The sequence below is a fragment of the Mustela lutreola genome, chromosome 15 (genome assembly GCF_030435805.1).
Source record: "Mustela lutreola isolate mMusLut2 chromosome 15, mMusLut2.pri, whole genome shotgun sequence".
NCBI classification, from domain to species: domain Eukaryota; kingdom Metazoa; phylum Chordata; class Mammalia; order Carnivora; family Mustelidae; genus Mustela; species Mustela lutreola.
Window position 1 is genome coordinate 34,248,073 of NC_081304.1, and position 23,348 is coordinate 34,271,420.

Here is a 23,348-nt window from a genome sequence, read left to right on the forward strand (position 1 = left end):
TTAACCCACTGAGCCACCCAGGCGCCCCCCACATAATTGTATTTTTAAAAAAAAAATTTTTTTTATAAACATATATTTTTATCCCCAGGGGTACAGGTCTATGAATTGCCAGATTCACACACTTCACAGCACTCACCAAAGCACATACCCTCCCCAATGTCCATAACCACACCCCACTTCTCCCAACCCCCCTCCCCCCAGCAGCCCTCAGTTTGTTTTGTGAGATTAAGAGTCACTTATGGTTTGTCTCCCTCCCAATCCCATTTTGTTTCATTTATTCTTCTCCTACCCCCTTAACCCTCCATATTGCATCACACTTCCTCATATCAGGGAGATCATATGATAGTTGTCTTTCTCCGCTTGACTTATTTCGTTAAGCATGATACCCTCTAGTTCCATCCACATTGTCGCAAAAGGCAAGATTTCATTTCTTTTGATGGCTGCATGGTATTCCATTGTGTATATATACGACATCTTCTCTATCCATTCATCTGTGGATGGACATCTAGGTTCTTTACATAGTTTGGCTATTGTAGACATTGCTGCTATAAACATTTGGGTGCACGTGCTCCTTTGGACCACTACATTTGTATCTTTAGGGTAAATACCCAATAGTGCAATTGCTGGGTCATAGGGCAGTTCTATTTTCAACATTTTGAGGAACCTCCATGCTGTTTTCCAGAGTGGCTGCACCAGCTTGCATTCCCACCAACAGTGTAGGAGGGTTCCCCTTTCTCTGCATCCTTGCCAGCATGTCATTACCTGACTTGTTAATTTTAGCCATTCTGACTGGTGTGAGGTGATATCTCATTGTGGTTTTGATTTGTATTGCCCTGATGCCAAGTGATATGGAGCACTTTCTCATGTGTCTGTTGGCCATCTGGATGTCTTCTTTGCAGAAATGTCTGTTCATGTCCTCTGCCCATTTTTTGATTGGATTATTTGTTCTTTGGGTGTTGAGTTTGCTAAGTTCTTTATAGATTTTGGACACTAGTCCTTTATCTGATATGTCGTTTGCAAATATTGTCCCCCATTCTGTCAGTTGTCTTTTGATTTTGTTAACTGTTTCCTTTGCTGTGCAAAAGCTTTTGATCTTGATGAAATCCCAATAGTTCATTTTTGCCCTTGCTTCCCTTGCCTTTGGCGATGTTCCTAGGAAGATGATGCTGCGGCTGAGGTCGAAGAGGTTGCTGCCTGTGTTCTCCTCAAGGATTTTGATGGATTCCTTTCTCACATTGAGGTCCTTCATCCATTTTGAGTCTATTTTCGTATGTGGTGTAAGGAAATGGTCCAATTTCATTTTTCTGCATGTGGCTGTCCAATTTTCCCAACACCATTTATTGAAGAGGCTGTCTTTTTTCCATTGGACATTCTTTCCTGCTTTGTCGAAGATTAGTTGACTGTAGAGTTGAGGGTCTATTTCTGGGCTCTCTATTGTGTTCCATTGATCTATGTGTCTGTTTTTGTGCCAGTACCATGCTGTCTTGATGATGACAGCTTTGTAATAGAGTTTGAAGCCTGGAATTGAGATGCCACCAACTTTGGCTTTCTTTTTCAATATTCCTTTGGCTATTTGAGGTCTTTTCTGGTTCCATATAAATTTTAGGATTATTTGTTCCATTTCTTTGAAAAAGATGGATGGTACTTTGATAGGAATTGCATTAAGTGTGTAGATTGCTTTAGGTAGCATAGACATTTTCACAATATATATTCTTCCAATCTAGGAGCATGGAACATTTTTCCATTTCTTTGTGTCTTCCTCAGTTTCTTTTATGAGTACTTTAGAGTTTCACATAATTGTATTTTATACTATTTGTGTAAAATATCTTCTATAGATAGTTTTATAACTTGCTTTGATTTACCAGTCCATTTCAGATAGCTCTGTTGTTAACTTAGTGACTACATACTCTATTATGTATGAGGTAGGTTACATTTTTTTAAGAGGGAGAATGGGGGAGGGGCAAAGGAGAGGGGTAGAATTTTTTTTTTAAAGATTTTATTTACTTCTTGAGAGAGAGAGAGAGAAGGGGCAGAGGGAGAAGGAAAAACAGACTCTCCACTGAGCAGGGAGCCCACTGTGGGGCTCTGTCCCAGGACTACAAGATCATGACCTAAGCTGAAGGCAGACACTTAACCAGCTGAGCCACCCAGGTGCCTGGGAAAGATGGAATCTTAAGCGGGCTCCACCCCCCAGTGCAGAACCCAATTGTGGGGCTTGATCTCAGAGCCCTGAGATCATGACCTACATTGAAATCAAGAGTAGGATCTCAAACAACTGAGCCCTGCAGGTGACCAACCCTATAGTAGGTTATTTAAATGTAATAGTGATTAAGTAGTATAGCTAAAATTAAATCACTTAAAATTCTGTACACTATTTAGATCTAGGGAATGAAAGGCAGAAATAATAAATTAGGCAGTATTAATGAATTAAAGTTGAGTGATTTAGGGCCATCTGGGTGGCACAGTCAGTTAGCTTTCTGCCTTTCGCTCAGGTCATGATCCCAAGGTCCTGGGATTGAGTGCCTTGGTCAGATTCCCTGCTCAGCAGGGGAGTCTGCTTCTCCCTCTCCGTCTCCTGGTGGTGTGTTCTCTCTCTCTCTCTTGCTCAGTCTCTCAAATTAATAAGTAAAATCATTTTTAAAACAATTGAATGATTTGGGGCGCCTGGGTGGCTCAGTGGGTTAAGCCGCTGCCTTCGGCTCAGGTCATGATCTCAGGGTCCTGGGATCGAGTCCCGCATCGGGCTCTCTGCTTGGCGGGGAGCCTGCTTCCCTCTCTCTCTCTCTCTCTGCCTGCCTCTCCATCTGCTTGTGATTTCTCTCTGTCAAATAAATAAATAAAATCTTTAAAAAAAAAATTGAATGATTTAAGGTACAAGTGCTCAAACATGTTGAATGGTACAACTGAATGTACTGGGAGCCCGGAATAATTATATTAGTAACATATAGTGATTTTTTTCTTTTTTAAAGCCATTTGACATTTAGGAGTAGCATCTTTCATACCCATTCTGATAGTTGGTCAGAAATGCAGGTCATGGGGCGCCTGGGTGGCTCAGTGGATTAAGCCGCTGCCTTCGGCTCAGGTCATGATCTCAGGGTCCTGGGATCGAGTCCCGCATCGGGCTCTCTGCTCAGTGGGGAGCCTGCTTCCTCCTCTCTCTGTCTGCCTCTCTGCCTACTTGTGATCTCTCTCTGTCAAATAAATAAATAAAATCTTTAAAAAAAAAAAAAAAAAAAAAAAAAAAAGAAATGCAGGTCATAGTAATAAAATCTATAAATCTGGTTTATGAAGTATCTATGGATATTATAACACCTTTTCTAGCGTGAGCAAGTTTATGTTATGTACAAGTACTGTATTTCAGAATTGTTATAGTCTCTTTTACCCAAATTAAACCTTAATCAGTAATTAAAAACCAGTCTTATCTATCCGATCATTTTATCATAGTGGTGGTCAGTAAGGTGCAGTTTATAACTCACTTCAGTGTGAGGTAGAGTTCTTTCTGGGAAAATACCTACAAGCACCAAAAACAACGATAACAAATGCAAAAAAAGGAACAAATTTATTTGATTAATTTAATTGGTTATTGAGGTAATGAGTGACATTATGTCCTAGGTAAGTATCTAAAGGAACCATTTCTACAGATCATTTGAAATTGAACCTAATAGAGTTCTCTGCACAGGCAGATGCTTAATCTTGATGATTGAAGTTGAACTTTCATGTATTTTATAAATTTTATTTCTTTATGTTGGCAATAGCAATTCTTACCTTTTTTTTTTTTTTTTTTAAATGGTTGTAGATGTGAGTATGCAGTGCTCGCAGGATATACTTCGAATGCTCCTATCTCTTCAGCCAGTTCTTCAGGATGCTATTCAGAAAAAAAGAACAGTAAGGCCTTGGGGAGTTCAAGGTCCTCTCACTTGGCAACAGTTTCATAAAATGGCTGGCCGAGGCTCTTATGGTAAGTAATTTATTGTAATGTGAATTGACTGATTTTATATCAGCCCTTCATTTTGTGCCCAACTTAGAATAAGCACATTTGTCTTCCTTAAATATTTTTGTGGCATATGCTTGACTTAAGGCCAGTATGGTCAGTCTTAGCCTTCATTACTTGAACATTTCCAACATTCAACTTACTAGGTTCTCCAGCCTCTCTTTAGATAGAACAGCTTCACTTAGATCTATTTTTACAGATTAGATTGACCAGTAAGATTTTATTTGAAGAACGAATCATACCGCTAAAATTTTTTAAATGAATGAACACTACTTTCATTGTAAATAACCATTTTACAAAGTTGAATGAAGAATGGGGCAAAAAGAAGGGGATAATACTAGTGATGAAAGACCCCATTAAAAAAAAGTTTGTTGGTTTTAAGAGTAGCAAAGGAATACTCTAAATATGGTACACAGTAGAGGGGTGCCTGACTGGCTCAGCCACTGGAGCATGTGGCTCTTGATCTCAGGGTTGTGAGTTTAAGCTTCATATTGGGTATAGAGATTACTTAAATAAGAAATCTTTAAAATATATGTATATGGTACACAGATTTATGGTCATCAGTCCAGGCAAAGAACATTCAAAATACTTGAACTATCTGTTGAAGATTGTCTCTGAAAGGTGGGAGCTTTCAAAAATGTATTTGTGGAGGGGCGCCTGGATGGCTCAGTGGGTTAAAGCCTCTGTCTTCCGTTCAGGTCATGATCCCCGGGTCCTTGGATGGAGCCCCACATCCGGCTCTCTGTTCAGCAGGGAGCCTGCTTCCTCTTCTCTCTCTCTGCCTGCATCTCTGCCTGCTTGTGATCTCTGTTAAATAAATAAATAATATCTTTAAAAAAATATATATTATATATATATATATATTTGGGAGGTGCTTGGGTGGCTCAGTCAGTTAAGCATCTGCCTTCAGGTCATGTCGTGATTCCAGGGTTCTCCGATTGAGCCCTGCGATTGGGCTGCTTGCTGAGCAGGGAGCTGTTTCTCTCTCTCTCCCCTCTGCTTGTGCTCCCTCTCTCGTTCTCCCCCCCCCTGCAAAAAAAAAAAGAAAATATATATATGTAATAATAGTTTTTTTTTAAATAATAGTTTTTTGACTTTCATGTATGGTTTTAGAATGCATTAAGTACAGAGGTAGTAGATTTGCTCATATTTTCATTGTCCTTCTTTTATTAACGGGTAAATAATGATCATTAAAAGCTTGACATTTAGTGAAAAATGCAGGTTAATTATATTTTTACATTCTTTTAAAAACCAAATAGTGTACACACACACGCATGCACATGCACAGTTCTGCACCTTACTGACCAGTACATACAGAGCTATCTTTCTTTATTTTTAACGGGATCCTGTGGTATTATTTTACCAGTCTGCTGTTTATGGACATACATATTGTTTCTGTCATTGCCATCACAACTGTTTTTCTGTAATGCACAAGTTTCTGGCTTAAAGATTGTGTTATAAAGATTGTGTGTTTTGTTGTTGTTGTTTAATGTTGCCAAATTACTCTCTGTATACCAATTTAAACTCCTCCAGCAAAATGCCTGTTCTGCAAACCCTTGCTGAGTAGATGGGTGAAAATGGTGGTTTTATTATAGCTTGAGAAATAACATAGTACAGACCCTAAAAGTAGGTTTCCTGGTCTCTAATCCCATGTCTATCATTTCTTAAGTGATTCTGGACAAGTTGCTTAACTTTTTCATTCCAGTTTTCTAAAATGAGGTTAATATTAGTATCTGCCTTCTGTGGTTTTGTGGGGGTTAAATGAGTTAATATGTGTAAAGTTAGCATGTGTAAAGATCTTTCAACAGTGTCTAGCACATAGTAAATGTTATAATTTTTCACCATTAATTATTTTAAATTGCTTTCTCTTAATGAGATTGAGCAGTCTTTTATATATAAGGTATTTCTATTTCTATAAACTTAGTTCATATCCTTTACCCATTTTTCTGTTAGGTTGCTGATTATTTTCTTAGGGATTTATATGTTCCCTTTATATGGTAAGGAATTTAACTTTTTGTCATATGCATTACAGATCTTTTTTCCAATTTGTTGTTAATTATTTGGCTCTTTTATAATGTTCTTTTTTGCCAAATTTTAAAATTTATATAGTCAGATTGATCAGCTTTTAGATGGACAGGTTTTATGTTATGCATAGAAAGGCTTTCCCCAGTCCAAATTTATAAAAAATATAATTCCCCTCCCATGTTTTCTATTGTACTTCTAACTTTTCATCTGAATTAATTTTTCTTAAAATTAAATGATGGTATAGGTCATATGTTTCCTAAAGACCATTTAGCAAATTCCTAACTGTGGAAAAGTCTCAGACATTGATTGGCTTTAGATATTTTTGTCTTTGATCAAATATTTTTGCTAATGATTTCAGTAACTTTGACTTTTAAATAAAAGGAAGACATATGACTGCTTTAAAATATTTTCTTAAAATATGCTTTTCTTATTTAGGAACTGATGAGTCCCCAGAACCACTGCCAATCCCTACGTTTTTGTTGGGTTATGATTATGATTTTCTGGTGCTTTCTCCATTTGCCCTCCCTTATTGGGAGAGACTTATGCTGGAACCCTATGGATCTCAAAGAGATATAGCCTATGTTGTATTATGTCCAGAAAATGAAGCCTTGTTAAATGGAGCCAAAAGCTTTTTTAGAGACCTCACTGCAATATATGAGGTAGGTGTTTAAAAAGAGGTAGCATTCTGGGGAGGAGTCTGCTTCTCCCTCTTCCTCTGCCCCTCCCGCTGTCTCTTGAGCACGTGAGTATGCTCTTGCTCTCTCTTAAATAAATTAAAAACTTAAAAAAAAAATAAAAAGAAGTAGCATTTTAAAACCATAATTTGTATACTTACATACAAATACTGGGCAGTTCAGTTGATTGGACAGAGACATAATGATGTGAAACTAGTCATGTAGTTCTCATGCTAGCCAATTATATTCTTTACAGCATTTGACACCTGGACTGTTTGTTAGATGGGTGTACTTTGGTTACAGTAGAAATTGCTGTATTGGGGAAAAACCATTGAGGACATATATATGTCATTTCAGATTATCTTTTTTTTTTTTTAAATTTAAATAAAGGGTTGCATTATTAAGTAGCCAGGAAAGAAATTACATTTATAAAAATTCTGGACATGATTCTCTAGGAACTCAGGTGCTGACACTAGGCCTCACTTTCATAAAGTAAAGCTGTGCTTGAGTTCTCTATGAGCTATATCATTCTAAAATTATTGACTGATCTTTTAAATTTTTAGCTGATGTTATAATTTTGATGTTGTATCTATCACTGAGTGCAGTGATTACAGATTTTAAGTGCTTCAGGACATAAAGTCTTAACTTCATTATATTTTCCTTTCCCCGTAAATGCTTAAAAATCCAGTCTTTAAAATTTAATTTCTTCTACAGCCTGAGTTGTTAATTTGTGCTGGTTTAGCTCCTTATAAATATTCTACTTAATTACAAGGTATTTGCCCTGTAGATTTGGGAAATAAATATTTCCTAAAGAGTGTTACTTAGAACTACTAGTTCTGCAAAATCTCTCCAGAAAAAATTCCATAGTTAAACAGGCTTGGGGAAACATGTCTTACATTACTAAGAGATTCGCTATTCATACTGGATTATTAAAGCCTTTGAAAGGTTTTTTTTTCTTTTTTTTTTTGGTTCCTTTTTTTTCAAGCCTTTGAAAGTCTTAACAATGAAGAAATCCTCTGTCTAAGGGTGCCTAGCTGGCTCAGTTGGTGGAACTTTTGACTCTTGATCTCAGGGTTGTGAAGTCAAGCCCCACCTTGGGTGTGGAGCCTACTTTAAAAAAAAAAAAAAAGAAAGAAAAAAGAAATCCTCTGTCTAAATTTTCTTGATTTAGTATTACAAACTTATTTGATATCAGGCTTCTTGTAATAAACATCAGTGGCCCACAGAATTAGTGAGCTAACAAATACATACTATATTCATAGAACAATTTTTATTTTGTTTTGACTTGAATATATGTGCATATTTTTGCTCACTTAGATCTGAATTCTCTAAGTTTTCATTGTTCATACCACATGGTCCTTGTGCCATTATTATTTAGGTGTTGTATTTCATTGGAGATAGTTTAATTTTGAAAAAAAATTTTTAATGGATTTCTAATGTATAAAAGAAAAAGATGTACCATTTCATGTGATATTTTTATCTCAAATGTTAATTATAAATTGTAAGGCTTAGTTTAAGTAGCTTAAATGCCTGGGACACCTGTCTGACTCAGTTGGTATAGCATGCGACTCTTGATCTCGGGGTTGTGAGTTCAAGTCCCATATTGGGTATAGAGATTACTTAGAAATACAGCTTTTAAAAAATAAATAACTTAAGTGCTTATTTTATAATGCATACTCAGATACTATAATAAATTCACTAATTCTCCTTTCTGTATGTATATCTGTAGTCCTGTCGATTAGGTCAACACAGACCTATTTCTCGACTGTTGACAGATGGAATCATGAAAGTTGGATCTACTGCATCAAAGAAACTATCAGAAAAGTTGGTAGCAGAATGGTTTTCTCAGGCAGCTGATGGTAACAATGAGGCATTTTCTAAACTCAAGCTTTATGCACAAGTCTGCAGATATGACCTAGGTATTGAATTTGTATTTTTTTTAATTAAAACCAGTGGTTGCAAAATATGGCCTAGTTTATCTGCTGTTTTTGTAAATAAAATTTTATTGGAACCCAGCCCTGCTCACTTATTTACATATTCTGTGTGGCTGCTTTTGAGCTATATGATTAGAGCTGAATAGTTGAGACAGACTGTGTGACCCACAAAACCTAAAATATTTACTGTCTGACGGTTGACAGGAGAAGTTTGCTGATCATAAAATAGGGATCCCATCAGGTAAGAAGAAATTGTAGGTATAAACAATTATACTTCTGTGGGATCTGATGAATCTGTGTTTTTAATTAAGCTTATTCACTTTAAAATTTTTGATTTCTTAATGGTTTAGAGATGAAATAACTTGTAGTTACTTCTGCAACATTAAGAAACAGTTCTTTGTTGGAACTAAGAAAATGACAACTATTTAAGACTTGCTTTTAACACCCTTGAATTAACATTGAATTAAATATTGATGGACTTTAGTAGACTTAATCCAAAGAAACACAGAACCAAAATATTGACCCTCCTTAGGCATCTCTATAATATGAACCCCATGATAACATTTTTCATTTTTTATCTAGTTAGCTCTCAGTTTAGGCAATATTTATTCAAGTTGTGATTTAGGAACCTTTGAATTGTTTAATAAAAATTTGCTAGATATTATTTTCAATCATTTAATGATGTCTAGTAAATATAATTTTGTTATACTTTAATGGGACCTGTTTATTTTGTATGAAAATGCTGTTTACTTTTTCAGTTCCATTTAAAATTTGTTTCTTCAGTTTCTGGGCAAAATAAGAAGCTTGTATCTGCTACATTGTTAGCATGCAACTAAGGGAGGGTAAAAGCATTACCTAGATTATTATTCATATAGTAGAATAAGAAAAGAGCCAATCTTAATAAAGAATTAAATATCCTGCCTGTTTTTGTTATCTTTAGGTCCTTATCTTGCTTCCCAGCCTTTGGACAGCTCTCTACTTTCCCAACCAAATTTAGTTGCCCCTACAAGTCAGTCTTTGATTACTCCACCTCAGATGACAAGTACTGGAAATGCTAATACTCCATCTGCCACCCTAGCATCTGCAGCAAGTAGTACTATGACAATGACATCAGGGGTTACCATGTCTTCTTCGGTTGCCACAGCTAATTCAACTTTGACCACAACTTCAACTTCATCTTCATCATCCTCCAACTTGAATAGTGGAGTATCATCAAATAAACTACCTTCATTTCCACCCTTTGGCAGTATAAACAGTAGTGCTACAGGATCTATGTCTACACAAGCAAGTACAGTTCAGAGTGGCCAGCTAGGAGGGCAACAGTCATCAGCTCTACAAACAGCTGGGATTTCTGGAGAATCATCTTCACTTCCCACTCAGCCTCATCCAGATGTGTCTGAAAGGTACCTTTGAATATACTATTCTTTGCAAAAATGTAAATATATTATGGTTCTTTCTGTCTGAGGTAATCCTCGTGAATGAACATGGAGAGTTTTTTGATCTTATCCTTGAAAATTTTTAGTTTTTGTTTTATAATTAATTATTTTAGTTTTTGTAAAATTGATTATTTTATCTTTATAATGTAGACTCTTCATAAAGTCTTAGCATAGAATCCTAAAATCTCATCGTGGTTATTAAGACCTTGAAAACCATTTAGTTCAACTATGTTGTGATGTTTGAATATGTTCTGTGACATGACTGTTAAGTAAATTTTCCTTTGCAAATCACTACCTTGATTTAGAAGTCACTACTGAACCAGTCTGTTCAGAGCTTATTAAGAACCATACAGAGATTTGAATCTTAGCTCTGCTGTTTACTGGCTATGTGACTTTAGGAATGTTGTCTGACTTTCTGAGCATGTTATCTGTAAAATGGAAGCAGTAGGACCATAATGTACACTAAATGCTCTATACAATGTTTTCAAACACGTATGATGATTGCAGCTCTTTATTCCTTTTATGATGAAGGTATTGAGTAAGCTTCCTTTTTGATTTATAGGTTAGGTTAACATGAGCTTGTTAATATCTTTCAGCTACCCAGATGCATTTTGCTCAAAGTTAAACTTATTTATGTGAGTAAAAACAAACTATTTACCCAGATTGATGCATTCATCTTTAACATCTAAATAGATTTGGAGTTTAAGAAAATCATATCACCATCCAGGAATGAAGCTTGTGCATTATTAAAGTTATGAAGTGTGAAATGAATATGTATAGGCTATTAATGTAATAGATATTGACTAAGTCTGAAAACCTGGTTTCTTTCTGGACTAGCTCTGCCTTGTGATTTAGCAGCTGATAACCTATCTTTGTCTCAGTTTTATTACTTAAGCACTAAGCTTTCTAGTGTTTCTGGATATTCTGTGGTTTTAGAAATTCTATCCCCCTTTTTAATACAAGCCCTCTTAATGTAAGGGTATTTGTTACTTACAAATTACTTACTATTCTATTTGGAGAGAAAGAGATAACACCCCCCACCAGAAAAAGAGGGGAGGTTATTAAGAACCTGCTTTTTGATACTACCTCAGAAACTAATGGTACAACTTTTTTCCTAACTCTGTATTTCTACCTTAAATTTTAGCACAATGGATCGGGATAAAGTGGGTATCCCCACAGATGGTGATTCACATGCAATCACTTATCCACCTGCAATTGTTGTTTATATAATTGATCCTTTTACCTATGAAAATAAAGATGAGAGCACTAATTCTTCTAATGTATGGACTTTGGGGCTACTTCGATGCTTTCTGGAAATGGTCCAGACTCTTCCTCCTCATATTAAAAATACTGTTTCTGTACAGGTAAGAATGATCACTTTTGCAAATTAAATTTATATAAAACAGTTTGATGTAGACAGAAGTTTCAGAAATACTATTTAGTATCAAAGTTGGTTTTTATTTTTTTTAAAGCCAGGTTCTATTATATTTCACTTTAAGAGATATGATAATAGAATCTTAAGGGATTTTATAAAAGATAAACATAGGGGTGCCTAGGTGGCTCAGTCATTAAGTGTCTGTCTTTGGCTCAGGCCATGATCCCAGGGTCCTGGGATCAAGCCCCACATTGGGCTCCCTGCTTCTCCCTCTCCCACCGCCCTCTGCTTATGTTCCTCTCTCCTCTCTCAGTCTGTCTCTGTGTCAAATAAATAAATAAAATCTTAAAAAAAAAAAAAAAAACTTAACAATCATACCACAATAATAACGAAGATAGAAAGATTGCATTTAAGTACATTAAATATTTCTCTTGTGTAATTTTTATAAACCAGTTTTTAAATTCATAAGCTTAAATAGAAGACCAGAGCATGGATCTATATAAACTAGAGTTCTAAATAAGATAGATTGCAAGTAAAAGTAGAAATTAATGATTTTAGGGTGCTAGGGTGGGTCAGTTGGTTAAGCTTGTGACTCTTGATCTTAGCTCATGTCTTGATCTCAGGGTCATGAGTTTAAGCCCTGCATTGGTCCGGGCTGGGAAGCTCAGTTGGTTAAGTGCCTTATTCTTGATTGCAAGAGTTCAGATTATGATCTCAGGATCCTGGGATTGAGCTCCTTGTCGGGCTCTGTGCTCAGTAGGGCATCTTCCTGAGGATTCTCTCTCCCTCCGCCCTTCCTGCCACTCACACGTGCTCTTGCGCACTCTCAAAATCAACAACTCTTTTTTAAAAATAAAAAAAAGAAAAAAATTAATGATATTAACTTGCTTGCAGAGATTCTGAATTATTTCTTTACAGACGCTAGTAGGACTAATCAATGGCAATATTAATTAAGTGCCATGTAGAAATTTAAAAGGTTTTTACATAAACTGTTAGTAAAATTATTAAAAACCTATATAATAAGAAAATTCTTTAGAATATAGTTTTAATTACATTTAAATTTTATAGTAAACGTTTTTAGAGTTTTAGACCTATGATTCTTTTTATTTTTAGTTTTGGAAGTTTAACCTTTGTAATATTTGCCTATAATTCTTAGATTGTTCCTTGTCAGTACCTGTTGCAACCTGTGAAACACGAAGATAGACAAATCTATACCCAGCATTTAAAATCCCTGGCTTTTTCGGCCTTCACCCAGTGTCGGAGACCACTTCCAACATCAACCAACGTGAAAACATTGACTGGCTTTGGTCCAGGGTTAGCCATGGAAACTGCTCTTAAGAGTCCTGATGTAAGTGTGTTTTCTATGACTAGTTATTGACCTACTATACATTTTATGATTTTATACAGAACTAAGTGCAGTTCTCTGTTTAGTAGTTCTCATTTTCCAATTATCTTACAATTGGGTAGAGATAATATATCACATTTTCAATAAAATATTTTTTTATGGGGGGCGCCTGGGTGGGTGGCTCAGTGGGTTAAGCCGCTGGCTTCGGCTCGGGTCATGATCTCAGGGTCCTGGGATCGAGTCCTGTGTGGGGCTCTCTGCTCAGCGGGGAGCCTGCTTCCTCCTCTCTCTCTCTCTGCCTGCCTCTCTGACTACTTGTGATTTCTCTCTGTCAAATAAATAAATAAAATCTTTAAAAAATATATATTTTTTTATGATTGTGTAGTACCATAGTACCTTAATTTTTTATTTTACAGAGACCAGAGTGTATTCGACTTTATACACCTCCTTTTATTCTGGCTCCAGTGAAGGATAAACAGACAGAGCTAGGAGAAACATTTGGAGAAGCTGGACAGAAATACAATGTTCTTTTCGTGGGCTACTGTTTATCACATGATCAAAGATGGATTCTTGCATCTTGTACAGATCTATATGGAGAACTTTTAGAAACTTGTATCATTAACATCGATGTCCCAAATAGGTACCTCTGTTTCCTTAAGTGTATCACTGTATCATCCATTTAAAGAAATTCTCTAACACACACAATGTTTCATTTTTAATGAATAGAAAACTGTTTGGAGGGTCATGTACATTAAGTTTTGAGATTGTGGGTGTTTTTCATTTTTTGGGGTGGTGAATATATTGTATGATTAGAATTAGAAATAATTGGGAGTGATCTTTGTTACACAGACAAAAGAGATTAAAGTCTCAATTCTATGTAATGAAGTCTGAGGCAATAATTTCAGCCTAAGAAATTTTAAAGAATGGAATGAGAGAGCCCTCTTCATTTAAAAAAGAGCGTCCTATAGCATTTACTTCTCTCAAGTGCCATCTGAAGTACAGTCCCGAATTAATTGAGTTAACCTCCTTTACTAAAATTGTTGACTGAAAATGTTCCTTTTAAATGTTGGAATATTTTCTGAAAATGGTGGCCTTGTTTTTAGAATTCTTCTTAGTGGTAATTAGCTGTCATACTTATTTATGAGGGCTGTTATAGATCACAACAGGTAAACCTCATATTAACTTACAACCTATAACTTACATTAACTTATAACTTAAAATCTAATAGACATTTCTAGTAACATGTTCCAAGGGTAGTGAAACTGAAAGGCAAGTTCATGAAGTAATGTTCAATTTTGAGGTTTGGTTCCAGCCCTTATTTTTTTTTTTATTATATAAAGATCAGTTTCTTTAAGTTCAGAAGTTAATTATATGCAGAAATGTTTAATGAATATTAGGTTATAGTGGTGCTGAAGAATATATAAACATTAATTTTATTTTATTGGTTATAAAGATTTATTGACCATTTTTAATAAACCTTTAAGAAATACTTCATACCTTATTTCCTTGAAACAATTTTGATTTTTTAAAATGCTCATTAAGTGAATTTTGGAAATATTATGCTTATCTATGAAGGATGAGAAAGAGTAGAGAACGAATAAATCACCTTTCCAATACAAAAACAGTACTGATATTTTACTCAAAGTAGAAGTAAGGTAATAGTTAAAAGGTCCAACTCCACAGAGTTGTGGTGACCTGGGTTCAAATCCCAATTCTACTTACTGGGTATGTGATCTTGAGAAAATCAGGTTAGCTAGCTGAGCTTCAGCTTGCTTCTCTGTAAAACTGGTTGAATAATTTTATCTGCCTCATAGGGTTTGTTAGGCTGAAATGAGGTATTACATGTAAATTGACTGGGCATAATGATTTCTATATATTAAGTACTCAGTAAATCATAGTCACCATTACTCAGCCACAGAGTGCTTAGGTCATGTACTTGCCTAATAAAGCACATGCATGCAGAAAACACAGCAGTGTTGTTTGGTCTGAGAAGTATAGTATTTTGTTTAATATTCTTCAATTCAAAGTATAGAGCAAGGGTTGGCACACCATAGCCTGTGGGCCAAATCTGGCTAAACAAATTTAAGTATTATGTGTAGCTGCCTTCATGCTATAGAGTAGAATTTTTGTCACAACAGAATCTTGATGGCCTGGAAAGTTTACTGTATTGGCCCTTTAGGGAAAAAGTTTGCCAGTCTCTGGTGTAGAACAGTGTTTATGATGAATTTTGGTGGTTCATGGACAGTTTCTTTTTAAGTTTAGAATCTGTTTTAGTGTGTTTTATGAAAAACAAAAGTAGCATGCAAAACCTATGGTTTTATGTATATTCTTGCTTAGGACTTAAATAAAAAGTGTCAAGCATTAAAATTAAGGGGCTAGTTTTGCACCAAATTTGAGCTCTTTTAAAATGTTCTCATATGAATTTTAAAATACACAATTATCTATTTACTTACATCAGGGCTCGTCGGAAAAAAGGATCTGCTAGGAGGTTTGGTCTACAGAAGCTTTGGGAATGGTGCTTAGGACTTGTACAAATGAGTTCATTACCGTGGCGAGTTGTAATTGGCCGCTTAGGAAGGATTGGTCATGGAGAACTGAAAGGTAAAGTTGTGCTTTGTCAAATACTTCAACTTCTGTTTTATGTTAATTAATACACTATCATACTACATCTAGATATATATGTACTGAATAAAATGCAGAGGTTATAAAAACTAGTTTTTTTGTCTTAAAAGAGTAATCACATATGTCTAGGTCACAAATGGCCTAATTCCAAGTTTAAAAGGACATTTTACTATATTTTGACTTTAATACCAGTATTATTACTACTGTTCTTATTTGTCTTCCATTTTTCCTCTTTCTGCTTATTATTCAGCTCATCCCCTGTTTAACAGATACTAATTGATGTTGATACACATTAAAGTTAGGGGGATAAAGGATATTGAGTAACAGCAGCAAGAAGAGATTTTTGGCTTGATTACTCCTATTATGAGGAATTCATTAACTTTAAAAGGACTGTGTTTTAACTTTGGTTTTAGAGGGCTTAACAGTGCTGTTAATTTTGATTTTTTTTTTTTTTTAACTGTTGATACCCACAGATTGGAGCAGCTTGCTGAGTCGTCGAAACTTGCAATCTCTAAGTAAAAGGCTCAAAGACATGTGTAGAATGTGTGGTATATCTGCTGCAGACTCTCCCAGCATTCTCAGTGCTTGTTTGGTAGCAATGGAACCCCAAGGCTCTTTTGTTATTATGCCAGGTAGCTATCCTTAGTTTATGTCAGATTTATTTCTTCATGTGCTTGTGTTTCTAGTATTATGTAAAGTTGATTCTTTTTTTATTGGAAGAAAAAATAAATTATCTTTATTTTCAGATTCTGTGTCAACTGGTTCCGTATTTGGAAGAAGCACCACTCTAAACATGCAGACATCTCAGCTAAGTACCCCACAGGATACATCATGTACTCATATACTTGTGTTCCCTACTTCTGCTTCTGTGCAAGTAGCTTCAGCTACTTATACCACTGAAAATTTGGACTTAGCTTTTAATCCCAACAATGGTAGGTGAATTGTTCTTTAAAGGTTTGCAAATATAAAATAAGTCTTGATGCTTGTGGCTGATTTTAGGCTGAAGAGTGCCTCCCCAATCCTATCCTTGTCCGGTAAATGTTTCTGAAACCTATGAATGTTAACCTTAGATGACCAAAAAAGACTTTGCATATGTGATTAAGTTAAAGATTTTGAGATGGAGAGGTTATCCTGGGTTATGCAGGTGGGCACTAAATGCAATCACATGTATCCTTATAAAGGGAAGTAAAGGGAAATTTGAAGATGCACAAAAGAGGAGAAAGTCACATGATGGAAATGGAGGGAAGAAAAGTCAGAGAAATGATGCTGTGCTGCTGACTTTGAAGATGGAGGAAGGGACCATGAGCCAAGGAATGCAAGGAATGTAGTGCTAAATGCTGGAAAAGAGAAGAAAACAGATTTCCCCTGGAGCCTCCAGAAAGAACATAGGCCTTCTGGTTCCCGATTTTGACCTAATGACCAGTACTTTGATTTCAGCCCAGTAAAACTGATTTTGGACTTTTGGACCCCAGAACTGTAAGAGAATGAAGGTGTGTTGTTTTGAGTCAGTAAGTTTGTGATAACTGGTTAAAAAGACAACAGGAAACTAATACAACCATTCTTTTACCTTACTGATATTGGAACTAGTGCTGTGAATTATCTCATAAATATTTACTTATTTTAAAAGGCAACAATTGATCATAAAATGCACAGGTTTTTGTCTGTGCTGCTTGCTACCTGTGCATAGACCATAGACTTGGCAGCACATTTTATATTCCTTTCTAAATTGATTTGCCAGATTTATATAAACTGCCATAGTAGGAAATAATTGTTACAGATAAATTTACAGATTACATTTTATTAGAAGAGAAAATAAATGGTATTCCATTGTTGCTCTGAGGTACCTTAGAAAATGGCACATCTCTAAAGTCACAAGTAGGGGGCACCTGGGTGGCTCAGTCATTTGAGCGTCCCTCTCAATTTCAGCTCACATCGTGATCTCAGGATCCTGGGATCCAGCCCCATGTCAGGCTCTCTGCTCAGCACGGAGTCTGTTTGAGTTACTGTCCCTCTGCACTCCCCCCACTCTCTCTGTCAAATAAATAAATCTCAAAAAAAAAAAAAAACCTATAAGGAATATTTATTTTCTTCTTTCAGTGTGTTACACAATAACTTGAATATATTTTACATAATAATTAGACTATTGTGCATAGTTCCACTTTAAGTACATTTTCATTTCTAGCATATTACGTTTGTTTTGTATTCATTTGCTGTTGCTGCTGTAGCAAATTGATGCATACTTAGTAGCTTTAAACATCACATGTTTATTATGTTACAGTTCTGGAGATCAGAAGTTTAAAATCAGTCTTAACTGGGCTAAAGTCAGTGTGTCTGCAAGGTTGGTTCTTTCTGGAAGCTCTAAGGGAGAATCTGTTTCTCTGCCTTTGCTAACTTCTAGAGACCACCTGCACCTCTTGCTCATGGACCATTCTTCCATCCTCAGCAGCAGCAGTGTAGCATCATCACATCTCCATCACTGACTCTAACCCTACTGCCTCCCTCTTATTAGGACCCCTGTGATTACATTGGACCCACCTGGATAATCCAGAATAATCTCCCCATCTCAAGATCCTTAGCTTGATCACATCTGCAGAGTTCTTTATGGTAACATATTCACACATTCCTGGGATTAGGATGTGGACATCTTGGGGGGGAGGGCATTATTCACACTACCACATGCTTGTTTACAATGTATAATTGTTTATATGGCTCCTAAAACAGTACCTGGCACATGGTAGACATTCAGTAGATGTTAATTAAATTAACCCATTTTGGTTAAAATTCATTAATTTATTTTAACCCTCCTACGTGACCGCGGGATGTGAAAAATGGAGGATTTATTTATTTTTCTTTCTCTATGTAGATGGAGCAGATGGAATGGGTATCTTTGATTTGTTAGACACAGGAGATGATCTTGATCCTGATATCATTAATATTCTTCCTGCATCTCCAACGGGGTCTCCTGTACATTCTCCAGGATCTCATTACCCCCATGGAGGTGATGCTGGCAAGGTAACCCTGTTACAAAAGTTTAGTCTGTCATTCATTAACTTATTAATGGGTTGATACATGAGCTAAAACACTATTTTTCCCTTGGAAATTAGCAAGAAGTGAGATTAATAGTACATTCTTACACTTCTGTCATACAGATGTATTATTTTGAATTATGCATTATAAAGAGAGTCTCTCAAGGTTCTTCTGTCCCTGACTTTGTTTTCTAGACTACTTGGCTTTAGTACTACTTTTGTAATTTTCCTGCCACTTTATCGTACCTTCTAATCAGGTAGAGCATCAGGTTATCTGCAAATTAGTATATGCTGTAAGAGCTGCCCTTCATATCAGGGCTTTTTTGGAGGAACGTAATAGAGATACTGATTATCGGGGCACCTGGGTGGCTCTGTGGGTTAAGCCTCTGCCTTCGGCTCAGGTCATGATCTCGGAGTCCTGGGATCCAGCCCCACATCAGGCTCTCTGCTCAGGAGGGAACCTGCTTCTCCCTCTCTCTCTGCCTGCCTCTCTGCCTACTTGTGATCTCTAAAGAAAAAAATACTGATTTTCTCCTAAGAACAGAGGAAACACTGACCATCTTCCTTCTTTTCTCTATGTTAATTTTCAACATTTGGGAAGCAGGTTGTCTTGTCCTTCTATTTGAACTCAAAACTAATGGGGCTTCATTTGAATAACATTTTTATTTGAGTGAAATTATATATAGTGGTTATTTGATTGTTATAGAATGCACATGTTTAGAATCTGCCCTTTTATAATAAGGATCTTTCTCCAGTTTTACCTTAGATCCTTTCCTTCCCCTCTTTTTTTAAACCTGGACAGAAGTGAGATTATTATAGTGCCTGTTGTGTCAGCTGGTAAAGTATGCAACTCTTGATTTGGGGGTTTTAAATTTGAGCCCCACGTTGGGTGTAGAGATTACATAAAAATTTAAAAACCCACAAAAACTTGGGGAAAAAAATGAGATTATTGAAAAAAATATGTATATAGAATAGCACCAGTAATCTCACTACTTTAATAAAATTGTTTTTTACTTTTAGCAGATTACTTTCCTTTCACATGTATTTATATTCTAACTTTTCAGTACATATAAATTGAAGTATAATGAGCTTTTTAACGTTCTCCCGTAATTGTTTTATCATTCCCAAAATGTTGGATATTTAAGTATCTTATTTTTTTGTTACAGATAATGTTGCAGTGAACATTTCCTTGCATATCATTTTCTTCTTTTTATTTATTTCCTTAACGCAAATGCCAAGAAATACATGAACTAATCTAAAGGATATGAGCATCACTTGATAGTCATCCATCCCTTCCTGTTGCCATAGTGCTTTCCAAAACATTAGTAACTGCATTTTATAGTGTTAGATGAACAAAGCTAAATTTAATTTACCTATTGGATTGAGGTGTGGTGATCAGGAATTAGATGAGGGAATAATTAGGAAGTAAGTTAGGAATTTCATTGAACATTTTGTATTTTCAGTTGGCTGGAAAGGTTTAAACACACATACTAAACATGGGCTCAGCATCATAATACAAACTTACTAAATAGTTCGTATATTTATTTCCTCATATAACTCTTAAAACTCATTCTTTTAATATTGTTACTAATTATGATCTTCTCAGTACATAGCAATTGATTTTTTTCAATATCCTTTAGTATTTTTTTTAAGTTGATGTCATAAGATAGACTGCCATAAATCATTCTGTATATCTAGTGCCAACGTGTATCAAATGAATTAATATACTTTTAATTTTCTCTCTTTAAGGGTCAGGGTACTGATCGGCTACTTTCAACAGAATCTCATGATGAAGTAACTAATATTCTTCAGCAACCGTTGGCCCTTGGTTACTTTGTATCAACTGCCAAAGCAGGTCCATTACCTGACTGGTTCTGGTCAGCATGTCCTCAAGCACAATATCAGTGTCCCCTTTTTCTTAAGGTATTTCCATTTCTATGCCACTTCCTAAATAATGCTGATTGATGCCTTAGTTCCAAAGAAATATAGAGGTGTCTAAGGTCTTATTAAATGAATTGTGAAATATGACAAGATCACAAAGAAGTTATCTAATTATGAAACAGCTCTACTAAGTTCGAACTTTTAATTTATCTTTTCGTATTTCTGGGACCCTTGCTGTTAATATTTGCAGCTGCACATATGAAGTATAGAGCTGGGTGAACCTTATATTACTTTTAATCTAACCTTTTCATTTTCTAGGTGAGCATATTAAAGTTCAGAAAAACTTATTTGTCCAAAGTCATAAATTGGTAGTAGACCCAGAATTATAGTCTGTGTCCTTTCATGATTATACTATTATTCTTTGAATTACATCATACCGCTATTATGCCACAGTATTTTGGGGATTAAAAGATTCATAATTCTCTAAGAATATATTTGATATTAGGTCCATTTACTATCTCTTTAAAATTTCTTTCTAGCTTTGTGTAAATTGCTATGTTAAAACTATTAAGTGGTTTCCAAGTGCTAAGATTCTGAGACCCATACTGACTTATTTATCAAAACAAGGTCATTGGCAAGTGACGTAATGAGGTTGAGATACATTGTAAAGGGGTAAAATGAGATGTGAAAGCCCTATCCAGGATGTTACTTCTGTAGCTTACTACTATTCCAAAATAGGAAATTCAGATCTGATTCACTTTTTCTTACATACATGCACCAGAAGTTGACTTTTATTCCAGAAGTCATGCTAATCTCAATTCTTGTCAATTGATTTTTTACTCTTAGGGTAAAAGCTGGATACTATGCTTTATTTGGGGGATTATATTCTAGTGGGTACCTGAACGAATAGGCTTGCCCTCTCTTAAGCCTATTGCTATCTTGATACCCCTGGCCCACATACCATTGAGTCCGTGACATTTGAGTCTAAGCACTGAACTTCTGTAGCACATTCATAAAGAATACAACAGCTCTTGATCTGAATTGACTATTGATGCAGTAATATATTTAGGGAGTGTCAGCCAGGGTAATAAAAGTTTGGACATATATGACTTTTCTTTCCCTTCCAATATATATATACAGTAGTCTATACAGATCTCATTACAAGAACATATTCCCAAGAGTGTTTCTGCAAAATAGTCTTTGGTGTTTCTAAAAAACAAAGGGTTCTTTGGTCCTTTGGGAAATGTTGCACATGCTTTCTTCCCCCCTTTTGTTGTTATAATACATGTATGCACATTAAAGTCTTTGAAAAAAACAGCAGTAAATAACATTGTATACCTACTATTTCCCAAACTTACTTTAATACACAAAAAAGCAATTGTGTAACACCAGTTCATAATTCATGACCTTAGTGTTTCACAGAACAATTTTTTAGGAAACACCACTTTACAAAAAGTCCAAGGGACTATCCAGATTCTTTTCTACTCAATATTTATTTGCAGAGAGGATAGTGTAAAGTGGGCATTCACCCTCAGATACAGTGTAACAAGATTAGGACTTCTGGTCTGAATTACCAGGTAAGGCATAATTTACCGTAATTTTGTTCACCTTTTGTTTTCATACATTCCATTTTATTTCCTATACCATAGGCAATAAAATCACCTGATGTGTTTTTCTTTACTTGGAAAAATAATGGTTTGTAACCTAGATGATTAAAAATATCTTTTTTTCATAGAAATTAAATAGTAATTTCTAGTACTGACTATTCATCTAATCTGTAGTGATCTGCCATATGAGACTTCTTCTTATGACTTATAAATCAAGAGTTTATGGGCATTTAAAAAATATCTATCTTTGGTTATATTCTTGAATATATAACACAAGAATATAAATATATATATAAATATATATAATTGCTATTGTAGAGGAGAAATCACCTAAATATGAAATAGTACCTTTTACAGTATACAGATCTCTAAAAGAGTTTCTCCATCTCTCATAGTTTTTTTTTAAACACTTTATATATATTGACTCAGTAAACAAAAAATGATTCACTTTAATTGAAATTCCTTTTTTCTACTCTTCATTGTCATACTGAAATGGGTGTGACAGTTGTCACCAAGCCTCCAGTATGAAATTGCATGGGCAAAAGAAGGCATTCTATGCACTGTACTAGAGTGCTCACAATTCCACCATAGGTAGGTTTGTTTAAAATTATAGATTTGTAAGCAGTATATTTGCATATGCTTACTCCTCGTATATTTTTCAGTGCTAGATCTTCATGTCTGTGTATAGTCTAAAGTTCTAAGTAACGTGTAAACAGACTATTCAGGTTTATCAGCTTAGGGCTTCTTTAAACATTTACACATCTAGGCATGTTACACTCAGAAAATAGATGACTTTTAAAATACCTTTTAAATAAGTTTTTTAAGGATTATTATGTGGTCTCAAAAGCAGTAGAGCTTATGAAAATAAAGTAAGATTGAATATAAGTTATGCACTCAAAAATTAATTCTATAATAAGTTGGTTAATCAAGAAGAACAGCTTTATAGTGGTGCCCATTCATTACATAGGTCTAAAATGTATTTCATCAAGGACGAGACCTTGGAAAAATAAGGTAAAACCAACAACTTTTCCATTTGGCTGACTGATTTCCTGTTTTTTTAGGCCTCTTTGCACCTCCACGTGCCTTCAGTGCAATCTGATGAGCTGCTTCACAGTAAACACTCCCACCCACTTGACTCAAATCAGACTTCAGATGTCCTCAGGTATAACTCTTTTTTACCATTAAAGGTTCTCCATTGCATCTTTGAAAGAATATAATGTTGATTCTCATGTAGTTTTCTCATATTTGGCAATAATTTACAGTTTTGTACCCTTGGATCTCTAGATGAAGTACATCATTCAGAATGAGTGCTTTTCTTCCTAGCATGTGTAATCTACTTTTGAGAGTACTTTTTATGAAAATTAGTTAATCTTTAATCTCCCCTAGAACTCTTTATTCTATACCTTCCACCATTTTTTAAAGTGGCTTTGAA

The 23,348-nt window shown here is 35.3% G+C and overlaps 1 protein-coding gene across 3 annotated transcripts in view; it reads left to right on the forward strand.

The window, feature by feature from the left end:
- The window catches only part of MED13 (mediator complex subunit 13), a 107,138-nt gene that overhangs the window by 79,733 nt on the left and 4,057 nt on the right, over nucleotides 1-23,348 (forward strand). The window contains exons 17-29 of one of the 3 annotated variants that reach the window (XM_059149085.1): nucleotides 3,797-3,958; nucleotides 6,452-6,675; nucleotides 8,420-8,609; nucleotides 9,565-10,027; nucleotides 11,205-11,424; nucleotides 12,592-12,783; nucleotides 13,197-13,420; nucleotides 15,239-15,381; nucleotides 15,876-16,034; nucleotides 16,149-16,334; nucleotides 18,266-18,414; nucleotides 20,178-20,351; nucleotides 22,978-23,078. In XM_059149085.1, coding sequence (XP_059005068.1) covers nucleotides 3,797-3,958; nucleotides 6,452-6,675; nucleotides 8,420-8,609; nucleotides 9,565-10,027; nucleotides 11,205-11,424; nucleotides 12,592-12,783; nucleotides 13,197-13,420; nucleotides 15,239-15,381; nucleotides 15,876-16,034; nucleotides 16,149-16,334; nucleotides 18,266-18,414; nucleotides 20,178-20,351; nucleotides 22,978-23,078 — 2,587 coding nt within the window. The other 2 variants (XR_009348049.1, XM_059149086.1) reach the window with 2 other exon arrangements.